The sequence below is a fragment of the Zalophus californianus genome, chromosome 1 (assembly GCF_009762305.2).
Source record: "Zalophus californianus isolate mZalCal1 chromosome 1, mZalCal1.pri.v2, whole genome shotgun sequence".
Lineage (NCBI taxonomy): Eukaryota > Metazoa > Chordata > Mammalia > Carnivora > Otariidae > Zalophus > Zalophus californianus.
Window position 1 is genome coordinate 212,085,295 of NC_045595.1, and position 22,786 is coordinate 212,108,080.

The 22,786-nt window shown below is 49.7% G+C and overlaps 1 protein-coding gene across 6 annotated transcripts; it reads right to left on the bottom strand.

The window, feature by feature from the left end:
- Positions 1-1,025: 1,025 nt before the first annotated feature.
- Positions 1,026-20,182, bottom strand: ZBTB21 (zinc finger and BTB domain containing 21). 6 transcript variants are annotated; one of them, XM_027585407.2, is made up of 3 exons: positions 20,070-20,182; positions 6,812-8,394; positions 1,026-6,211 (listed from the first exon to the last, which is right to left on the bottom strand). In XM_027585407.2, the coding sequence occupies exons 2-3, from the start codon at positions 8,379-8,381 to the stop codon at positions 5,217-5,219; spliced, it is 2,565 nt and encodes an 854-aa protein (XP_027441208.1). In that variant the 5' UTR covers positions 8,382-8,394; positions 20,070-20,182; the 3' UTR covers positions 1,026-5,216. The 6 variants fall into 6 exon arrangements, with proteins under 6 accessions (XP_027441208.1, XP_027441203.1, XP_027441204.1 ...); XM_027585402.2 differs by having other exon boundaries at positions 1,026-8,394; XM_027585403.2 differs by having other exon boundaries at positions 1,026-8,931; positions 20,070-20,180.
- Between the last annotated feature and the right edge of the window lie 2,604 nt (positions 20,183-22,786).

A 22,786-nucleotide genomic window follows, 5' to 3' on the forward strand; every position in this document is an offset into this window, starting at 1 on the left:
TGGGGCCGACGGCCCATCACAGGACACCCATATTCATGTGAAACCAAGCTTTAAAGAGTTCCAGTGACAGCTCGGGGAGGCTCGCTCTCCAGACACACGCCTTGTAGGAGGAATTCCTGCCACTCAACTGTCAGACCTCCTAGAGCTCAGTGCTCAGCGGAGCCGAGATGGAGCCTCTGGCCAGGGAAAGCGTCACACGCTGGCAACGTGGTTTGGCCACCACAGGCATTTACTGTCCTCAGTGTGTGCCTAAGAGTGGGGAGGATGCCACAGGACTGCAACAGTGCCAAACCGAAAAGGCTGTAATTACTACAAAGAAAAGAGCACAGGAAACATTTTAAACAAAACAGTATTTGGTGGCCAACTGGGTAAAAGAGCTAACATGGGTTAAAACAAGATGATATACTGTTTGTTCACGTGCTGTGTGATCACAAAACCGTTAGCCAGAGGCCCCCAAGACGGGTCTAGGGGATCTGACGAGGAAGAGAGCCCGAGACCAGCTCCTTCCCTGCCTGCGGTCAGTCTGGTGGCGGCCATTGGAGATGCCCACAGCTCGGCTCTCCCTCACGGGGAAAGCTAGCAACATAAAAAGCCATCTATCCCGGCATCACGGAAGGGCCTGGTTAGGATGACCTGGAAGCTGTGAAAACCATGCAATAAAACTAGATTATCCATTGCTATGCTGAAATGTCAATGTGGGGTAACTAAGCCTGTTGTGTGTATGCATTTACCCCCATGATTGTTTCAAAACTCATGTGAACAGTAAAGAAAGAGGTGGGTAGGCAAAGCTTGTGGCTTATATAAGGTTCTAATGATCGCATTATTTGTGGCGCCCCGGTAACCAACACTTGACTGCAAACCTAGTTCTCCAAGCAAGCTGGACAAGCTGGGCAACCACCATCTCACCCAGCTCTCAGGCAGCTACTCCGAGACCCACCCAGAGTGGCTTCATCTTTTACTTTCAGAAATGTATACGCTACTAACCGTTGTTATTAACGTCCAAGACATAACAATGAGACCATGACTCAAAACAAAATACAGTACAAATTTATTGACTCCAATCATTCTTAGTCAAGATTTAAGCAAAGGAAACAGACAACAGAACTGGATACAAATAAGCAATGGATTAACATTAGATAGAAATCCTATTTTACCATGAGTTTTCAGTTCCAAAAAGCTCATTCCTAAATAAAATTGAACAATGATTTAGTCTGCTAAAGCATCTGACAACAAAATATACACAATTTGTTTATAACCACATTTGTTTAACAGTAAGATTTATTCAATGAAAACTTCAAGGATTGCATTAATGTCAATAAGAAATTATCCCCATTTGAAAATTAACATTAACCAAGTATAACTTTGTGGAAAATTTGAGAACAGCACTAATAAATGACTAGAGAACACTCAATTTAATTATTTTCAAGATTTACAGTAAAATACTTTGGTTCCCAAACAATGGTCTCTGAAAGGAATTCCTTAAAAACCTGACACTAACCCACGTCTCCTCCTCCGGAACGTAAACACCACCGCTCAGTCTACCCCCCAACCCCGCCCCACGTGGAAGCAAACACGGGGAGAAGTGCTGAACAAGCACATTAACAATGATGGAAACATAAAACTTCTTAAAGTGCTAAAGCCACAAAAGAAAACCCTATTTTTTAAACTTAAAAAAAAAAGCCAGTGTTAAAGAACTTATTAAATGTATTAGCATTATTTAAATAGTAACACTTTTCGTAATTATTACAAAAAACATCAATGAGAAATCAGAACTTGACAAAACGGACTTGTAATATTCCAATATGAATTAGTGCAATTTATAAAGAAACCTGCTATGCATGACATCTAATTGTTTTTGTGGTAAGAAAATTCAAATGCCTTTAATTCCTAAGGTTCTGGATTCTGGTTGTACACACACAACACACACACACACAGGTTCTGGATTCTGGTTGTGTACACACACACACACACAGGTTCTGGATTCTGGTTGTGTACACACACACACACACAGGTTCTGGATTCTGGTTGTGTACACACACACACACACACACACACACACACACACACACACACAGTGGATTCTTGGGTCTTTCACCCCTGGACGGGCCACTGGCCTACAGAGGAAGACACCCCCCTGCCTCCAAGGAAGGGCACGTTTTATTCTGGTACAACTTCTCCCCTCATCAGCACCAACCGGTGCTCTGTGTGGATAAGACTACCACTGATTGGTAAGAGCTGGAGCATATTTTTAAAAAGGCTATTAAGGATCCATTCCAAAACAGAAAACCAAGAACCACATATAGGTCCCCACAAATGCAAAAGTGATATCCTGGTTGAACTCTTAGTTGTAGATTTTGATAAAACAATAAATGCACACTAGCCATAACTAGTTTTAACGGTGAATATTCTGTTAAATTGAAATATTACTATAGAAAATGCACACTATTTGTAACCTCCATTGCTGACTTTGAGAAAAAGATGTTTTAGGGTGTTCCTCTTTCCCTCTCCCACGTGAAGAAAATGATTCAATAGCAAGTTCTCAGATTAATAAAGAATATATTAAAACATTTGACATTCTTTCCACAACTGCATAAAAAAAGGCAGCCTGAATACTTACAAGGAATAACAAGCTTCCTACATTTTCAAAAATTAATTCTAATCAGAAAAAACATTTTTGAGAATACCTTTACAAGCTGGTGTCCTAACAATGAAAGACCAACCTGTCTCACAGACCGAGTGTCTGCCCACCGTCTGAGATCAACGTTCTTAAAAGGAGCGATTTGTGTGTCTTTCATTATTTTACTTCCTGACATTTAAAATAGTTACATGAGTTGAAGCATATTTTATTTTTTGACCACCAAAATAAACTCTTTCAGCCTGACGCTTTGAAGGTAGAGTATAAAAAGTAATAGAAAAACCAGAACTGCATTATAAATGTTTTTGGTTCGAAATTTTATTTGAAATCTTAACGTTCCTTGCCTAGACAAAAACGTGAAACGAACGAGACAAAACACTATCTAAAAGGTACGCTGAGCCTATATTTAGATCAAAAATATTTTTTACTGAACATTATTAAAAAATCTTCAAAAACGTAGCATAAAGGTTCAAGTCCTGGGATACTGAATTTACAATGCCAAGATCACGTGTGCCGTGGAAATTCTCACACACACGCTCTAACAGCCAGAAGCAAGGACTACTCTGAGGGAAGCTGTCTTTCCGAAGAAGTGACAGCTACCAAGGTGTTCAGAGTAAGAAAAGAGCACATTATACAGGGAATTAATTCAGTGAACAGTAATCCACCCTGATGGCTCACGGAACATCATACACTTTAGTTTCATCTTGAAAATGCATAGATTTCTTCAAGAAAATATAAAGATGGCAATAATCGGTTACTGCGACTTCATTCTGTTTTCCTTTCTCCATCAAGTTTAAGTAAGAACAAAATTAGGAAGGGACCACTCAAATATTCTGTGACTGTGGTAGTTTTCAAATGAAAAAATAAAAAGGCAAGATTTCACATGCAATTCCTCTAATCTACAAAGCCAACTGGTATCTTGTGAAAAGGCCTGTTTCGATAAAAAGTTAAGAATGTCTTTCCTGCCACTGGTGTGGAATGTGGGTGAGGAGACCGACGAGTGCCGAGCTCTCTCCCGCTACAGCGGTACACACTGAAGTACTCAGCAAATCATTTCTTAGTCACAGTAATTTTTTTTTATTTGAGAGAATAGCTTGGAAGAAAAAAATTAATAAACTTGGGAGTCTTCATCCATAGCACTATCTTAAAAGGATTTTGTAGTTTCAACAATATTTCCACTTGTCCATACCTAACCCCTCACTTGTACCAATGAAACAGTTGTTTTCCCTTTAGAAACACCTAAAAAGGCCGTTTAATTACAACTTAAACAAAATAGAAAACAAAACAGAAGAGCAGCCCAAACCCTACGGGCCAAAATAGGTAGCGAAAACTAATTTTGGACCCCTGATAGTGCTTTAATACAGATTTATGAAACGTTAAAGCAGTGACGTAAAGCAGAATGATTGCACTAAGGACATCTTACCACAATGAACTCCAACAAATTCTAACAGAAACAGAGGCAGGAAATGGTACACTGTGAACACTGTTCTTGAGAGCGTGTGGGGACCACGACATGGTGTTCTCCCCCACGTCCCATCTTGGGAAGTCAATGCTAACTCGGGACTTACAGGGGCTGTCCTGACCGCGGGCGTGGGACTGAGGTACCTAAGTGTATGTCCCAACCTTAACTGTCCCACTAATGCTGTTAAAATCAAAATGAGTGAGTGCCTTATGCTGCCTTTGTTTTCAGTCCCAAACGCACTCAGATTTCCCACTGGTGACAGCATGAATCGGAGAAGACCCAACACGTCCAGTCCTCCCAATGCTGGTTGGAGCTGAGACCTGAGGCCCGCGCACACAGCACAGCAGTTCCAATTACAATGCCTATCGCCACGGGAGCTTTTGTAAACGGGCTCGGAGGCCTTCGAGACACACTCACATTTTCATTTCCCAAATCTTCCATCCCTAGTTATGTTAAATGACCAAGAGCAAGCTTTTGTTATTTTATAAAAATCTAAGTATCACTATTGCTGATTTAAATTTCTCACTATTTTCATACAAAAAAATTTCTACATGACCACAAAATACCAAATTATTTATTGTTATCAAGCGTCAGGATAACTTATTAAGGTTGAGGCTTATCATTGTTTTATTGCTAAAGTATCCTAAGATCTAACTCAACGCTGCAAACTACTCCACTTCCTCTTGATGCGTTGTGGACTTCGGAACGTGGCTGACATTGAACTAGAACTTAGGTGTCTTGATATAATCAAAAGAAACACTTGAATAGTATTTCACTGATTGCAAAACCAAAACCACCTCCGGGAAAAGATTATACTGACACCGTGGAATGAGGAACCATGCAAATAACCAAGATCAGTCACATTTCAACATTAATGAAGTCAAATCATCCTGTGACTGGTAAGGTCCAAAGCACAACAGATTTTAGTTTTCCTAAGGTGAGTAAGGACATCACTAATTAGTATCAATTTATCTCAAACTTCTATTCAAGCATAACAATTTCCAACCTTTATTATTCTCTTTTAAAAAATATTTTGTTTCTTATGCACGTTTCAGAATTTAGGTGGAGGAACTCTGGAGACCACCATCCCTTCTGTGGCAGGTGAAAAGGGGCGGTCTTTCAGTTGTGGCTCTGTTCGTGACTCCAAAGACTGAAGGCCGTCTTGAATGTCCTATGGCACAGTTTACACATGAACTGTCTTTTAAAGGTGATTGCAGAAAGCGGGGGGGCATGGTAAAAAAGCGTGTCGGATTCCTGGGGCACAAACAGTTTCTCCGTGGCAGGAGCGGGGTTTTCAGACAAGGCTGTGGGGCTGTCGGGCTCCAGAGGCTGGATCTTGGGCAGCGGTGGGGGTGGGGGCAGCGGGGGTGGGGACGGAGAGTTTGTGGGCACAGGGCACGCTTCCGAGTCCTTATGCGCCGGGTCCTCCGTAGCCTGAGACATGTGGGACTGGAAGTGGCTCCAGAGCCGGAAGTTGGTGCGGAAAGCTTTGTTGCACACGTGGCAGATGAAGGGTTTCACGGAGCACAGGAGCTCCTGGTGCCGCTCCAGCTGCTTGTGCGCCGTGAACGTCTTGCCACACTTCTCGCAGGGCCACAGGCTGGCGTCCTTGCTGGAGCCGGCGTCCTTGGGGCCGGCGCGGGCCTCGGGTGCCTCTTCCTCGGCCTCCTCCGCGGGCTCCTCTTTGACGTGGATTTTCAGTTGCTTCGAGAGGCTGAGGTCTTCGGGGAGACAGGAGGAGTCTTCTGAATCGAAGTTCACTTGCTCCGAACAATCACTGAAGGCATTGTCGTCTTTGGCGGGGACCGCATGGTTGGCTTTATGGGGCTCGGGCTGGGCCGGGGCCCTGGCAGCAGCAGTCACATCACCATTGTGGTCCAGAATGGGTAAGGAAAAGTTTTCAGCCGGCGCCATGGTGTTCTGATTATGGACTTCAACTTGGTGCCGCCAAATGCTGAAGGAGGACTTGAAGGTGCGCATGCACTCGAGACATGTCAGCTTCTTGTACTCACACTTACTCTCGTGCTCCTGCTTTAGCTCCGGCGAGAAAAACCTAAGGCTGCAGTAGGGGCAAACGGTTGCGTTTCTGCATAATCGCTCGTGGTTTCCTTGCTCTAGAAGAGAAGAGAGCTTAGCATTACAGAGGCGGCACTGGTAAACCTCCTTGTTCTCTATTGGACTCTCGAGAGAAACATGCTCTTTGGGCTTAGCAGCTCTATTGACGCCAATGGGCTTTTCTCCCGGGTGCATTTTTATGTGCTGCTTGAACTGCGAGAGAAAGCGATAGGCTTTTCCACAGTAAGTACAAATGTACGCTCCTTTGGCTCGCGACCGCAAGTTCCTCTTGATGGCCTGGGCCTGGGAGCTACTCTGCCCCTGGAACCCAGGCTTGCTGCGCCTCAGCTTAATGATCAGGGCCTTCTTAATCTCTCTCTCTCGCACTATGTCAATCAGCTTTCTTTGGAATTTCTCATCCAAAACGGCATGTGAACTAGAGGCTGGTGACGGGTTCTTCACTATGCCGTGCTGGGTCTGACAGTGCGTCCACACTTTGAAGTTTGTGTGAAACCGCTTGTGACAGATGTCGCAAGCGTAGGGCTTCTCTGGGTTATGGTACATGTTAATGTGCCGGTGAAGACCTGCGGTCGATCTAAAGATCTTAAGGCAATGTTTGCATTTAAATTTTTTGTTTGGTCTTGTTCCCTCCAACTCACCAAATTCATCTTTATTCAAGTCAGAATCTGGAAACTCTGCATCAGGGAGGGGAGGGCTCGAGCCCTCCTCGAAGTTCTCTTCGGACACCGGAGACCCGTGCTCGTCCTCCTTCACCTTCTTCAACGGCAGCCTTCGGTCCGCCTGGAACCTCCTTTTCGCCGGGAGCCTGCTCATGTCTTTTTGATCGTCTTCGGTTGTCAGGGAAAGGTCTCTGGCGGCGGCTGCCGCGGCCGGGTCTCCCACAGTGACGCGGATGATGTCGGAGGGGTCCGACAGGGGGCTGCAGGGCTCCGTCTTGATGCGGACCTCGGTCACGGCAGGCTCCCCTTCCCTCTCCGTGGACTGGGAGGCGCTGAAGGACCGGAGGCGGTGGGGCTGGGGCGCGGGGCCCCGCTCATCGAGGGCCGCCTTCTCCCCGCACTCCTTCAGAGACGACTGCTGCGACAGAGCACAGAAGCCGCTCCCCGGCACCTCACCTGCCACTGCGGAGCGGCCCTGGGAAGATTTCAAATCTATGGAGGGTGAGAGGCCGGGCACCTGGCTGTCCATGGACAGCGACCGTCTGAGAAGACTCTTGACGAGCGGGCCGCTTCTGTCGATGCCTGGCTTCCTGCAGCCAGAGCTGCCGGACGGGACCACCAGCCCCAGCTTGGAGTAATACAGCAGGTTTCGGTCTTCGCCCGGACCGCCTCCTTTGTGAGTTTCCTTCAGCACGTAGGGGTTCTCTGATGAGCTTCCGAGAGACAACACCGGGGGCCGTGGTCTCTTCAAAGCCAACTCTATGGCTTTGCCTTTGGGGAGCTGGCCGCTGAGACTGGCCGTATCGTCCATCGCCTCTCTGTCCTGCAGCGGTGCGTTCCTTTTCAGCAAACTGCTTCTGTTGGGGTCATCCAGAGGCCCCGCGTGCTCCAGAGACTTTGCATAGCCCACAGAACCATCTTTCGGCCAGCTCTTTTCAGCCAGTGGCAAAGTGTGGAGCGGCTCGGCTGGTTTGGGAACGTGGGGCTTACTGGTGCTGGTCTTGACTGCAGTGCTAGGGGAGGGCCGGGACGTATGGCTTAGGTCAGGCTGATTCTGACTCACAGTTTTTCCCTGTGCTTCGTTTCTACTTTGACAAACGATGACACTTCTCTTCTGAGAACTGCTTTCATCATCTTCTATGAATATTTTTTTCCTGTTGGGACACGTTGGAAAAGGGGCCTGAGGTGTTTTAGAGACGATGTTAGTCAGAAAGGAAATCCCAAGGCTATAGCCTAGTTCTTGCACGGCCGCGAGACTGCTTTTCTCGACAAATAAAGATGAAGAATAAATGTAGTTCAAAACGTTATCAAAAGCATCTGGTTCACAAAAGTCAAGCTGAAAGACAGTCTGTGACTCATTCTCCTTGTTGGTGAATAAACTCTGGAAGTATTCACTGCTGGCGGCCAAGACATTTTTATGCGCTCGAAATTTCTGGTCTCCAACAATCAGAAGCACGTCACACAGCTGTCCTTTGAGGCGCTCCTCGTTGAGCGCGCTCAGCAGAGAGATGGCATGAGCCGGGTTGATGTAATGCAGCAGCCCCTCCATCGTGGGCGCTTACCTGAAAGACAAAGTACACACTTATTGTGAAAAACGTGGTGAAAAGCTCTCCCTGGGATGAAACGCTCAAGGGCAGGGAGCCCTAGCTGTCTTTTCATAGGTGCCAGTGCTGAGCGGACTGTAGGCAGACAAAAGCTGTGTGGATGAACGATCTTAGGTTGACAACATGGGAAAGAGCGGCCAGTGGGTCTCGGGGCTCCTGGAGCATGTCAGTCACTGCCGCTGAGCGGTTTTAGGACTGAAGACTGTAGTACAGGTGTTGCCATACCAGCAGAGGGCTGCTGGACCTTGGCCGCTGTGCGGAACAGCCCTGTTTGAAATGAAAGGTTGGCTATTTAGGGTTCTTATCCATTCGACGCTCGGTTCTATCCCTCTTAGTTCAGAGAGTAAGCATGAAGAATCGAAGCTCCTGAGTCCGCGATTCTGAAGGAAGTCAGTCTTATCATCGGACGTACTTATCCACCTTGTGAACTGTGACCACTGGGTTGCAAAGGGGGAGGGGGGGGTCCTCACCAGACCTTTAAAAATAGGGAAGAATCTAGAAAAAGAAAGAAAAATTTCACTTACTGATCACTACTGTATCACAGTGTTCAGCAAAGGTTAGAATGTTAAACAACAGAAGAGCTTGGTTTCTTTCTTACGCTAACCACCTTGCAATCTCCTGAATACTTTTTTCTCACCAAATCACATTTTCAAGGATAGCACAGAGAAGACCATAGCCTGATCTAAACGTAATTACTACTAATTTTAAATTAAGGAGTTTGAAATGAGATCTCACGGCAGTTCTCTTCTAATCTAAAGATGAGATGTGAAGGCCTGGTGGCTGGGTGTGGGCTCTGGCAGAGGTATGGGGGTGAGAGGCTGCCTCCTTCCTGGCTGAGTACCAGGTCCCTCACGTGAAATGGATGGGACGACTGCACCCTCCTTTAGGGTTGTTGCAAAGGCTGGATGAGCCAGCATCTCATACAAGGCAAACATTTAATTCAGCATCAAAGAAAAAGGTCCATATTAATGCCACCCATGCTCTCAACGAAGGGAAAGCCATCTCATACAGACACAATGCCGGACTTTCCAAAGCTGACCCTTCACTTTGGCTTCTGTTACTGTAACACCTCATCTCTGGTTTGACTGTAGTGTCTTCTTTAAAATAGTTACGACATTTAGGGGCATCTGGGTGGCTCAATTAAGTGTCCAATTCTTGATTTTGGCTCAGGTCATGATCTCATGGGCGTGGGATCGAGCCCCGTGTCAGGCTCCGCACTGGTATGGAGCCTGCTTGAGATTCTCTCTCTCACCCTCTGCCTCTCCCTGCTCTAAAAAAATAATAAAACAAGTTATGACATTTATTTTTGAATGGATTCTAAGTAACTAAGACCGACAGTTTTCTCTTTCTCCAGAGGGCAGGTTGTAAATGTACTAAACTCGGTGCCCAGGACAGTGGCAAGTTCTCCTCTGGTTTCAAAGGACAGCCTGTGCTGGTCAACCAGCATGCAGACTCTTCAGAAGAGCCCACGAAGAAGAGTCTGCTAGGCCACCAACCTGGAATGACCAGGCATGATACACAAACTTCTCTCCTATTATTCTGATTCCTCTCTATGGTGTTGACTCAATTTAATGGGCTCTCAGACATGACTGCTTCCAGGGATGTCGTCCCCAAACAGATGCCTTGGTCAGAGTGTAAGGAGTTTCTGCTCATTCCTGCCTACCATCATTTCATATCAATGGCAAATTTTAATTCCTCTATTTGCGATTGCTTGATGGAAACCTTTGCCCTTCCTTTTCTGTTAGCCATTTAAATTTCTCCCTTAATCCTATCATGTCTCAACAATCCTGCATTTATTTACATACCCCTATCATCTTTCACAAAGGTCAGCAGAGAAAGAAATAACTTGTAATGCCTCATTTACAACTCAGCTGTGTACTAAATGCTGTTTTTAGTGCTGATAATTTTTGAGAAACCTAGTTCAGATGCTGCTACAGGAAAAAGCAACAGATGCAGAATTAAAAACGCGGACAAGTATTTTTCAAAAAGGGTTTCTTACAATCAATTTAGTGATTAGAAACTAGCAATTAAAGTCATAAACTGACTAGGACAGAGTAGAAAACGTCAGAATGCCTCAAACACAGGAGGCCGACACCTTGTGAAATGTCAGTCTCAGTTATATGCGCACACGTCCACGCGCGTGAGCACGCACAGCATACTCCGTCCTGGGAGCCGGGGTCCGGATGGCGCACGTCCACACCCCTGAGCACGCACAGCATACTCCGTCCTGGGAGCCGGGGTCCGGATGGCGCACGTCCACACCCCTGAGCACGCACAGCATACTCCTACTCCCTCCGTTAGCCGGGGTCAAGACGGTTGGAAAGTCAGCGCGGGGGGCTAGTCAACATTGAAGGCTAGGTTTCCCCCACTGCAAAACAGGGAGAGTCGTAGCTACCACACAACGCTATGGTGAGACGTAAACGAGAAGACAGTATTGGCACCTCCAACACACTACAAACTGTACCAGAACTTCACAAGTCACTCATCCGTTCGCTCATTCAACAAAATGCCACTCGAGGCTTGAAGGCGGCAAGGAGCCATGAGAATGAGAATCACGAGGGAGGAGCACCGCAAGCAGAGGGAAGAGCCCAAGTCACAGCAGGGCTGGAGCAGGGAGCCATGGAAGACAGAGCAGGACTGAATGAGTGAACTGCAGGAAAACTGAGCTTTCCACCACAAGTGAAAGGGCAGTCGCTGGAAGATTCTGACAGAAAAATGACAAGGACTTGAATTATGTTTCAAAAGGATCATTCTGGCTCCGATGTTGAGAATGGATCAAAGCAGGCAGGTAAAGGTGGAAGCTGGGAGACCAGCTAGGAGCCAAGATCAACAAGGCAGCTGAGACAGGACTGTGGCCCAGACCAGCCAGGAGTCTACTGCAGTGACCCGCGTGAGACTCGATGGTGCCCGCACCAAGGTGGGAGTGGAGATAAAGCAGTTATTTGGATTTCTAAGGGACTGACCATGGTAGATAAGAAGGTGAGGAGCTAAAGAGAGTTCTAAGAATTGTACCAGAAGTGCTGGATGTCTTACTTGAGATGAAGTCTGATGGAAAAATCGGTTCAGGTATTTTCCAGGAATTCAGTTTGATATTCTAAATGTGAGCAGCACCTATTTCATTAATGGACCCTTTGCGGGCACCCTTACAACCTTTCCTGTGCTTCCTGGGATCACTTCCCAAATAAACACCTGCTCTGAATCTGTGGCTCAGGGTCTGCTCCTGGGGGAATCAAAAGAAGACACCCAGGGCACCTGAAAGCACAGGTGTGGGCTAAGGGAGTGTGCGAGGACTAAACCAAGCGAGAATTTCCACATCCCTGGACACGAAGAAAGGCGACTGCATCTGCACCCTGCTGCTATATACGCAAACAACACGGTTCAGAAAAATTTCCTTCTTTTGCTTTCTTCAAATTACCATGACCCCTGCTTTTGTTCTAAATCACTACCTCGAATCCCTTGAACCACAGGCTCCCACCATACTTTTTTTTTTTAATTTTTTTTAATAGATTTTATTTATTTATTTGAGAGAGAGAATGAGATAGAGAGAGAGCACGAGAGGGAAGAGAGTCAGAGGGAGAAGCAGACTCCCTGCTGAGCAGGGAGCCTGATGCGGGACTCGATCCCGGGACTCCAGGATCATGACCTGAGCCGAAGGCAGTCGCTTAACCAACTGAGCCACCCAGGCGCCCCTCCCACCATACTCTTTGAATGAAGACATTTGGGAATTAGGGAAAAGCAAGTCACCCAGATGTGGGTTGTATGAGAAATAGTCGCTGTCCCTGAAAACTGCCTAAAGCGATCCGTTTGGCTCTCCTCTCCATTTAGAATCATCAGCGAGACTGCCTGCTTGGAAAGGGGCCAAGCCTGTCAAATTCTGGGTACATGGGTGCGGGCGACGCCACCGTGCCGCCCATTCGGCTCACCCCGGCACCAACTGCACACCCACCAACAGCTACCGTTTGAGTGCTTCCTCTACCACATCTACCGCTAACATTTTTACACCTTCACTGAGTGTTTACAGCAACCCTAGCAGGCGGTACCATGACTGTTTTAGAGATGAGACACCCAGGTACAGAGGGTCAAGTTAACTTGCTCACGGTCCCACCAAGTACAAGTGGCAGAGCAGGATTCACAGCAGGGGCTGTGGCTGCAGAGGCCAAGCTCTTTAACCCCCACACCATGCTGTCTCCAGTTCCCTCCTTTAATCCGCACAGAAACCTCTGGGCTGGGCGCTGGTCCACGTGCCTGTTTTACAAATGAGGAGATGGAGGTGCTGGCGCTGGGAGAGCCTGCACTGTGCCCAAGGTCACACCGCCGGCCAGCAGTGGGGCGAGCTAGGAGTTGGGGCCCAGCACCTGGACTCAGCCATCACCTTCCGTGCATCTCACAGCCCGGTGCCTGGCGGGACACGGAGGATGGAAGCCCAGCAAGCACGGGCCTGTCCGGCAGCTCTTAGAGACCTGTGTGGTGGGAGCGGGACAGGTCAGTGTGTTAGCACGTGCCAACGTGCAGAGCCCCGGACAGGGCGCTGCAGAGGTTCGGGCGCGGTGCAGGTGGAGGCTTCAGGGGCAGCTGAGAGGCACGTCAGGGGAGGCACTCGACAGAAGATGCTTCCTGAACGAGCAGGAGTCAGGAAGGCAAGGTGAAAGGCATTCCAAGGGCAGGAGCCGTGTCTGACAGCACAGAGCCGAGGCGGAGAGGTTGCCGGAAGATGGGTGGCATGCAGGGGAGGGCCCCAAGGACTAAGCTAAGGCCGGTCCAAGAACCTAAAGGGAGAGGGACCTCCTCTATCCTCTCGGGCAGCCTGGGACAAAGTCCGGAGACATCTGGAGGAGAGCGAGCACAGGGCATGCAGACTCCTCACCCTCCGCGTGATGCCCTTGCTTCTACCTTTTTCATTATGAAAACTCAAAAACCATGGGTCCTTTCCTGGTCTAGCTGCAAACAACTAACATTTTGGAGTTTTGTGTTTTAAAGACAGTAGGCATATTCATTGAGTTTAACTAACTTAACTAAAAATAGAAAATGCTCCACTAAGGATGCAGGCCGAAAGGTGGGTGGAAGTCACAACCAGTGCATTTCATGAGCTAATCTAGCAGGACCCCTGGGGGAGCCCGGGGGTGTGAAGTGAGCACCCAACCCCTTTGCTGTTCCTGCTCCTCAGCCCTCAGGTAAGACCGACTTTGTTGCCAAATGTACCTCCTCCTCCACAAATCCGGTGGCTCATCAAACTCCAACTTCTCACCTATGTTTTAATGATGAATAACGAGGACCTCTACTTTACAGGAGACCGTGCATCACAAACTGAAAAGCTCGCACACGGAACTGCATATTGCCCCCGAGTCCGCCCCCCCACTCCTTTTCCATTGCTCATCTCCACCTGACTCATCGGGGCAGAGTTCCTGCTATCACCGTAGTCATAGTGAGAAGCCTTGGCGCTCTGAAGAGGAAAGTGGGTGAAATGTGGACTGAAGAGCCGTTTACAATGGACAGAAAGAGCTCAGTGGAAACCCCCCGGGAAAGCCAGACTCTGAAACTGGGCTGGCCTGCTACTGCTTGGATCCTCGCACACACAGATCTTCCCGAACTCTGCCTGAATTGTTCCTATTTCATGCTGTTTCCTGAAATTTCAAAAGGAGAATCTTTACAGTTAACAATTCATGGAACTCACAGCTCCATGGAAAGGACCTTCCAATCAGTATTTGTCTTCAGTCCTGGCTCTGTCACCTATTAGGTATGTAACCTGGTAAAGATCACTCGACCTTTCTGAGTCGTAGTACCCTTAACCTGTTAGACGGGGCTAACCCTCCTTACCACATAGGCTTTCTACGAGAACAAGACGCACGGTGTTTGCCAGCTCCTCGTGTAGGTAGTGCTTCCTATGTGGCAAGCACGCATTTCAGGTCCTTCCTCCCTTCCTCTCCGGAATGTTTATGGTTCCAAATGTTATAAATCATAAGAGATGCTGGTGATGGGAGAGGAGTGAGCTGGCTGGCTGCCTGAAGTCACACACATTCCCATGGTAGGACAGAGACACATAAAAATCAAATAGAATGAAAGATACAAACAATGCTACGAGAATACTGATTTCAAGAAGCAGTTAATTTGGCCAGGTGGTGGGAGGGTAGGTGACTGCACGGTGGGGACATCAGGAAGACTTGGGACTCACCGCTCACTCGACTACTGTAATAGCAAAGGTTCCATTCTTCCCATTTCTACTACAGATACACACACATCTGATTGTGCCAGGGCTTAAAAACTCCTACTAAAGGCCTGCGCTGGCCTCGAGTTCCAATTCCCTAGCATGGCCACAAAGCCTTCGCAACTGAACCGCAGAAAATTATTTTATACCAACACCTCAAATTCCTCAGGTACTAAAATGCCAAGAAAAGCAGGGATTTGTGTCTTAATAGAAATTAATTCAATGCAAATAATTTCCTCTTTATACCAATATTAGATCAAGGAGTTAAGATTTTTAAGAGGATGGAGGAAAGGCAGGCGATTTTGGAATACAGAGCATTCTGGTGATATGAGCAGAAAACAGCAAAGCACAGCTAAGCACTGGGATAAAAGGGCACCAGGAGCTGAATGAGGGGCCCAGAAAGGGACCAAGATAACCCCGCTGACTTTCAAGTTTTGGAGACTAAAACTCAGACTGGTGTCAGAGCTAAGGTGCGTTATAAATCAAACTTGCTTCAAGACCGGCCCATAAAACCCCTGGTACCACTTCCATAGGAAAACGTCTGCTCACATCCAAAACATCAGCCTAAAACCGAACTCTGCACGCACGATCCTTTGGAATGCTGGGGACGTCTTGCACAGTCCCAACCATTACACCAGTAAAAAGGAGGAACCCATGTCACAAAGCAAATACCTCTCAGAAAAACAAAGCCCCTACATGTGACTCTGGAGCACACACATACCGCTCAGCCCCAAACCTTCACAACTGGATCTAGGCCTGACGCTCCACTCTATTTCATTATTCGAAGGAGACAAGAAGTGTTCTACATTAGGTTTTATCCCTCACTTGGCGACAATGCAGACATGCAGAAATCACCTAAGGCTTCTCATTTCAAAGCCAGCCTTCCTCAGTCGGGTCCCCCCAGGGCAGGTGTGTCACCCCCTTGGGTGCTCGTCTCACCCCATTTTCAGTCTCTCCCGAGAGGGGCTGACTTTAGTTTCGGGGTGTGCTCTGTTGTAACATAGCTCGGGCCCTTCACAGGCACCTGGATTAGCAGAGCGGCCTCTTCTGTTTGGCTCTGGAAGAACCACCCTTGTCCCAGGAGTAAGTCTGATGAGCTGCTCTCTCCTAGCTTAGGGGGAGGCACCAACCAAAGCCATGCAGACCACAAACTTTCTCCCCGGAAGGAAGATGGGCCTGAAAATGCAGCTGGCTGGTGCCCACCATACTGATTCCTGCCAGTTACCTTGGTTTCTGTACTTCCTGGCCCAATTCTCTAGCTTTTCCTTAAACCTCAGGAGCAGCCCGGTGTCTCTACAATAAATCCCTTGTTCTATTCAAGCTAGCCTGTTTCTGTTCTTGTTATTAAAGGACCCTAACTGATACCTTTCCAAGTGTTACTCATTCTTCCTGCCATGCTCTCCAAGTTCATCCTTTACAATCCTGCTGCTAGATAGGGCTTCCTAAACAAAGCTTCAAGCATTCACTGGACATACACACTAAGGACTACTACTATATTTTCAACTTTACTGAGCTCTTATTATGTGCAAGGCATAATTAGACATGCCTGAAATACGGGACGCACAAAACAGACCAAGGCCCCCAAATTCTAGGGGGGTAAATGAGATAATGAACAAGGAAACAAATGAAAAGGGTAGCTTCAGGTTGCACTATAATGGAAATAAACAGGGTGCTATAGCTGGGTGGAGAAACTAGGGGTATGGAGAGAATGCTTAGGAAATGCCTCAATATGATATTTTGGCGGAGTGCTAAAAGCTGGCTGAAAAGAAGTAATAATGAAAACATGGTTCTCCACTAGGTTAAAATGCAAAATTTTCAAACATAGACTCTACACCTCTGTGAATCTGGTCACAAAATACTTTTTAAAATTTCTTTCCCTTCATTATTCCCTGTGATGACCTCCTGCTTCAGATGCTGCGTCTCTGAGACACAACCCAAGTGTCCTGCGTCTCCCACTACAAGACCTCGAATGTCCAAGACCCCATCTACCCTTCTCCAGCACTCCACTCAGCTGAACGCTGATCATCCTTCAAAGCTCAGCTCAAGTCCAGTCCCTCCATTATACCTTCTGCCATAGGCTGGATTGTGTCCCCCTCTCCACCATCACATGCTGAAGCCCTAACCACCCGGCCCCCTTTCCCTGGCACCTCAGAATGCAAGCATATTTAGGGGCGCCTGGGTGGCTGTCTTGGTTAAGTGTCTGCCTTTGGCTGGGGTCATGATTTCAGGGTCCTGGGATGGAGCCCCACACTGGGCTCCCTGCTTCTCCCTCTATCTCTGCCCCTCCCCCTTACTTGTGCAAGTGCGTGCACTCTTGTCTCTATCTCAAATAAATAAAATCTTAAAAAAAAAGAATGCAAGCATATTTAGACAGAATTTTTAAAGAGATCATGAGGTTTTAATGAGGACTTTAAGGTGGGCCCAAATCCAATCTGACTGGTGTCCCTACAAAAGGATATAAGGACACCAGCACACAGAGGGACAAGAACATGACAACAGGAAAGCTGGTCCTCTACACGCCAAGGAGACAGGCCTCACGAGGAACCAACCCTGCCCACACCCTGGCCCTGGACTTCTAGGCTCCAGAACTGTGAGGAAATACATTTCTGGTAAGCCCCCCAGTCGGCGGTGCTGTTCTGGCAGACCTAGCTAACTAACAGACGTTCCACGACTCCTTCAGTTTATGAGCAAGCACCTTTCAACTCTGGTACCACAGAGATTGGCACCATTCACACAATGTTTATTTGCTGCCAGATACTGTTGTCTCCCCAACAGAACTCTGAGCTGTGTGAGAACTAAAAACCCACTCAATATCTTTTGACTCTTCACAATATCCAAGGTGGTATCTTGCACAATAAATATTTGATTTTTCTGTAGTCTGATACTCCAATTAAATGCAGAAGTGGAAAATACGCCTTTCATTTGTTTTCCTAAAGTAAAGCTGGTCCCATCATGGCCTTTTACAATACTATATTGATTTTTCTATTACTTCCTGGATAAAATCCAAACTCTACAAACCAGCATACAAGCCTCTTTATAGTCAGGTCATATTTACCTTTCTGCCGCCCTCTGGCCACTCTTTGCCATCTACCCTGCAAACCTGTGCACTCAGTGCCCACCACCTAACATACCTTTCCTACCTTCCCTTGACGGACTTTTACAGAAACATCCAGCTCAAATGTCTGTCTCTGCAAAGCTCTCGTTACTGTGCCCCCAGCCAATGGCTCAGTCCTATCTGAACTACCACCATATTCCATCCACCTGTCTGCAGTAACAGCACAACTATTTTGAGTGACCTGCTTTTCTATCTACCTCCCTGGTGAGAGCCCTCAAAAGAAAGAACGCTTATTTTCGTCTGTGTATCCCCAGTGCTTAGCACAGGCCTGACAAGTATCTGCTGGGTAAAGAGAGAAATCATTACACTCAAGGTTCAAGACCTGCACCTGCTCACCTTTACTGCTCCAGCATCTGTTACAGAGCTTAGCATGTGGCAGCTCTGCTTTCTGAATGAGCTCTTGTGGCTTACAGGATGAGGACTCCCAAATCTGTATCTCTGCTTCGACTCTCCCCGGGACCGCAGGTGCCTGCTGAGCACTTCCGTCACAGCTAACTCCATATGTCCGGGGCAGTTCTCAGGGCCCACTTCCCTGGCCCCTACCCCACATCTGCCTGTCCTCACACATTCCTTATTTGGTTAGATGTGCTGCCAACCACCAGCTCTCCCAAACCGGAAACCTCTTTCCTCTCTAGCCCATCAGCACAACCTGGCAAACCTCACTTGTAAACAGCTCTAGAATCAGCTCTCCTCATCCTTGTTGGTTCTGGGGACAACTACAACTGTCCCTTCAGTCATCCTCTGCTCACCTGGAGACTCCCAATAACCCCTCTTTGGTTACACGCCCAGCATCCCTTGCCATAAACACTCTTAGGTTCCTTGAATGGGCTTACCACCTTTTCACGCCACAGAATGAAGTGCACTCCATGTTCAATAGTGTCGAGGGAAAGAATGAATAAAACCAATACCCCAAATTTCTACCTTCTTTTTATCACCAATATTTAGGAATACTTAAATTTAGAAGTAATGACAATTAGACATTAGAGGTGGATGAGGGATTTACTCCAAGCATCAGAGGGGAGAAAGGATTTAAGAGCAACTGTCAGTGAGAAATCCAAAATCGATTAGCCCACTTTGTCCCCTTGAACAAGGTGCACAGACCACGATGCAGGCTCCTTGCTGATGACTCGGGTCATCATTATGAACAATCACTGGACTATGCTGTAATACGCTGATGCCCTCTGATGCCAGAGGTGGGCAGCGCTGGTAGCTCCCGCACTAAAAGACCCCAGGATGCTACCCTGTCTGGGGTCTGATGAACCTTTGCCCCCCTGGGCCACTGTGTGGCAATCCCGAGGGAGAACCGGTCTCTGAAAACACCCCACGTCCACACGTGCTGCTCGGGTGGCATTCTCCAGAGGCATGCAGCCCTGTGCTTGCAATGCATTAGCGACCGGGGTGCAGGGCTAGTGCCGAGGGGCTCCGCTAGGCTGCGACCCTCCACAGGCCGCTAGGAACTCGTCCGAGATAAGCGGTTTGGGCGATCAGGCAACCCATGAGAACACCCCGGGGACTCCTGCCGGCGGAGGTCTCTGTGCGGGGATGCCCAGAGCCGCTGGTCCCGACCCACACCCTTCCCCAGCGCCTCCGGCCGCCGATTCTCAAGGAACCGCCCAAGGCCCCGCAGAGAGGCCTGCGGCCAGCCGCGGGGAGTCCGAGAACCGGGTCCTCGGGGGGTTCTGGAGGGAAAGGAGAGCGCTCCGAGGCCACGCGTCCGGCAGAGGGCGGGCCAGGGAGGCGGGCGGGGGCGGGGCCCGCAAAGTCAACTTGGGCTGCGGAAGGGTTTCGCCGGCGACCGCCGGGCGGGACCGAGGGGCCACGGGGCGCAGGCTGCGACAGGTGCGGGGCTCCAGCCACCCCACTGCCTCCGCGCACCCCACCCCGTCCCCTGCGCGCCCCCACGCCTGCACCGGACCGGAACACGCGCCCTCGGCCGGAAGGCGTCCCAACCGCTCCGCGCAGGTGCGCGCGCCGAGGCCAGGGACGTCCGGCCCAGGGGGCCACCTGGCCGGGCTAGGGAAGACCTGCCGGGGATGGCGCGTGCGCACTGGCGAGGGCGAGGCCAAGTGCGGGCAAGGAGCATGCGCAGTGTGAAGGCACAATCGGCTACGTGGGAGCCTGGGGCATGCTCGGTGAGAGCCCGGACCCCGCGCACGCGCAGAAGCGCTCGGAGCCCGCAACCCGCTGGTCGAGAGAAAAAAGAGGAGAGAAATCACCTCAGAGTTACGTCAGGAAAGGCCGCGTTTTGCGAGGAGGCTGTGGCCTCCCACGGAGCCCCGCAGTTCTCCTAGGGCGAGGGGCGTAACAGTTACTCACCGGTCTCCAGCCCCGAGGCAGACGCGGGGCCCCTTTCCGCTCACACTCGGCTCGCGCGCGCCGCAGCCGCCGCTGCCGCTGTGATTCCATCCATCTTGAATTTGACGTCATCCCACACCAGGGATGAGGTCATCGCAGGCAGCGCTCGTCACGTGCGCGGCGCTGTGATTGGGCGCCGGGCGCCGGGGGGCGGGGCGAGGGAGGTGCGCCGCGCCGGGGGCGGGCGAGGGCGGGCCTGACGGGAGCGCCGCCGCCGTCCGCGTCCTTCAGCGCTCCGCGCGCGCCTTCCGCCCGGCGTCCGCGTGCGCCCGCGTCCTCCGCGCGCCCGCCCCCCGCCGCCGCCCCGCGCCCCGCGCCGTCGCAGCGCCTCATGGGCCGCGGCCTCTCGGGTCCGAGGCGGGGTTCCGGGGTTGTGCGGGCGGCCGTGAGGCGGCGGCGGGGGCGAGGGGGGTGGCGCGGGGCTGCGCTCAGCGGTCGTCCGCCCCTCCCGGCCCCCGCGACCCGGCGGCGCCCCCCGCACACCCCTCGGGGGCCGGCCCTCCGGCGGGGTACCCTGGGCGCGGGGCGTCCCGTTCGGGGCGCTCGCCGGCCTACGCCGAGGGTGCACGGGGTGCGGGTCTTGCAGAACTGGCCTCCCGCGCCCTCATGTGTTCCCGCCGCAAGGGCCACTCTGGAAGGGCCCCGGAGAGCGAACGGGGGGGACGGGGCTCGCGGTCCGTCGTGCGTGGGCAGGTCAGGTGGCGGCTCCGGTCACCGCGTGGCCACACGCAGCCTGCGCCTTCAGTCGGCCTTCGTGACCCCCGGCAGCTAACTCTCCGATGTCGCTTCTCGCCCCGTGGCTCTCAGACCGCTCGTGTTCTTGCATGAACGCTATAGGGCCACTGATTAGGAAGCTCGCTGCACTTGCAGGACCAGAAACGTGTTATATGACAAACGGCAGACTGTAAACACTGTGAAGACCAGTTGCACATCGCATCTTGATGTGTCCCCCGAAAGCCAGAGCGGAGGGGATTGCGAGGGGGAGCAGATTGCCTTCCAAAGTAGTGATTTTAGGACACAGTTTAAGTCGTGGTTAATGCTTAACAAACGTCTGTTAATCCTTTTTAGTGCACAGGGGCAGAGGCAGAGGGAGAAGCAGGCTTCCCGCTGAGCAGGGAGCCCGATGCGGGACTCGATCCCAGGACCCTGGGACCATGACCTGAGCCGAAGGCAGACGCTTAACGCCTGAGCCACCCAGGCGCCCTAGATTTTATTTTTAAGTAATCTCTACACCCATCCTGGAGCTAGAACTCACAACCCTGAGATCAAGAGTCACAGGCTCCAACCACTCAGCCAGCCAGGCACCCCAATTTAATTTTTTAAACTTGAGTTTAAACACATGACCCCGGTTAATATAATTTATGAAATGTTTGAGGAGCCTATGTAACAAATTATCTTGCATTAGGTTGATGAAAATTAACTTGCTTCAATATAACAGCTTTATTGCCAATTGTTTTAGTTTCACTAATTTTAAGAGGACTCCTAATTTCAAAGGAAGAACGTTGCACCTGAAAATTTTCTCTTAGAGCCGTTGAAGAACTTTAAGAGGTGTGTTTATATTTTGAACTGAGTGGTAGTAGAGCAAAAAAGTGGCTCTGTACTTAAAATAAGGCAGAAAGAATACAAGGATGATTATAAGTCTTTCAAAGGGCGGTGAGTTTTAGGGTCCCCTGGGATTTGTCTGGGCCAGCACACATTATTATCCCCATCTTACAGATGGGAAACCAGTACCAGCTGTGTGGCAAGAGCCAGAGCTAGAATCCAGGTTTTTTCAGTTAACTGTTCTATACCAAATGCCAGCCCACCTTCCTTTCTCAGGAAGACACGTGTTGGTGTCTCCACTTTAAGCCATGTCGTCAGGCTTTTGTACTTGCCACATCACTGAACCGGACTTGACCCACACATCCAGCAGATACCTCAGCCTTTCAGTTGACCTCTTGGGTTTGTGGTCTCTACCGATTCCTTCTTCAAACCTGCTAGTTCACTGATGCCTCGTTCCCCCGGGTTCTCTACCTCTTAGCTGACCTTCCGTTCTCCACCTCCTCTGCAGGCTCCTCTGCCCGCATCCAGCCTCACACTCTGGGTCTCCTGAGGCTCTGACCTGGGCCCTGTTGTTACACTTCCCCACTGCAGTCCCATCCGGCTCCGGGGACATCGGGCCAGGTGGCTGAGCCCAGAACTTGGGCACCGTGTCTGCTGCCTGCTCAGGTCCAGCCTGTCACCAAATCTGGTCTGTCTACCTCCTGAACACTTCTCTGATACTATAACCACTTTCTACCCCAACAGCTTCCTGTCTGCTCTCCCAGCTTCCTGACTTTTCCCTTTTAATCCACCCTCACTTTGCAACACAAGCGATCTTTTTAAAAAGCAAAAGGTATCATGCCACTCCCGTGCTTAGGTTTTTGATGGCTCTCAGTTGCTCTAAGCCTGACATTCAAACTCCGTGTATGTGATGTGACCCAGCAGACTGATGACCCGGCCCCGCTATAATCCCATCTCTGCCCCCAGCCCACCCCTTCCCCACGCCCCCCCACGCCCCCCCACAAACAAATCACACTCTGTCTCCTGCCTCTGTCTCGTGTGTTGTCCTCTCCCCCCTTCCACACCACTACCACCATCACGTACCTCTGACCTTGATCGTTTCATCGCACGGGCTCATGTTACTGCCCCTTCCCTGG

Bases quoted from the DNA above. Each gene is read 5' to 3' on its own strand.
- ZBTB21 (XM_027585402.2), bottom strand. From the start codon at position 8,381: ATGGAGGGGCTGCTGCATTACATCAACCCGGCTCATGCCATCTCTCTG.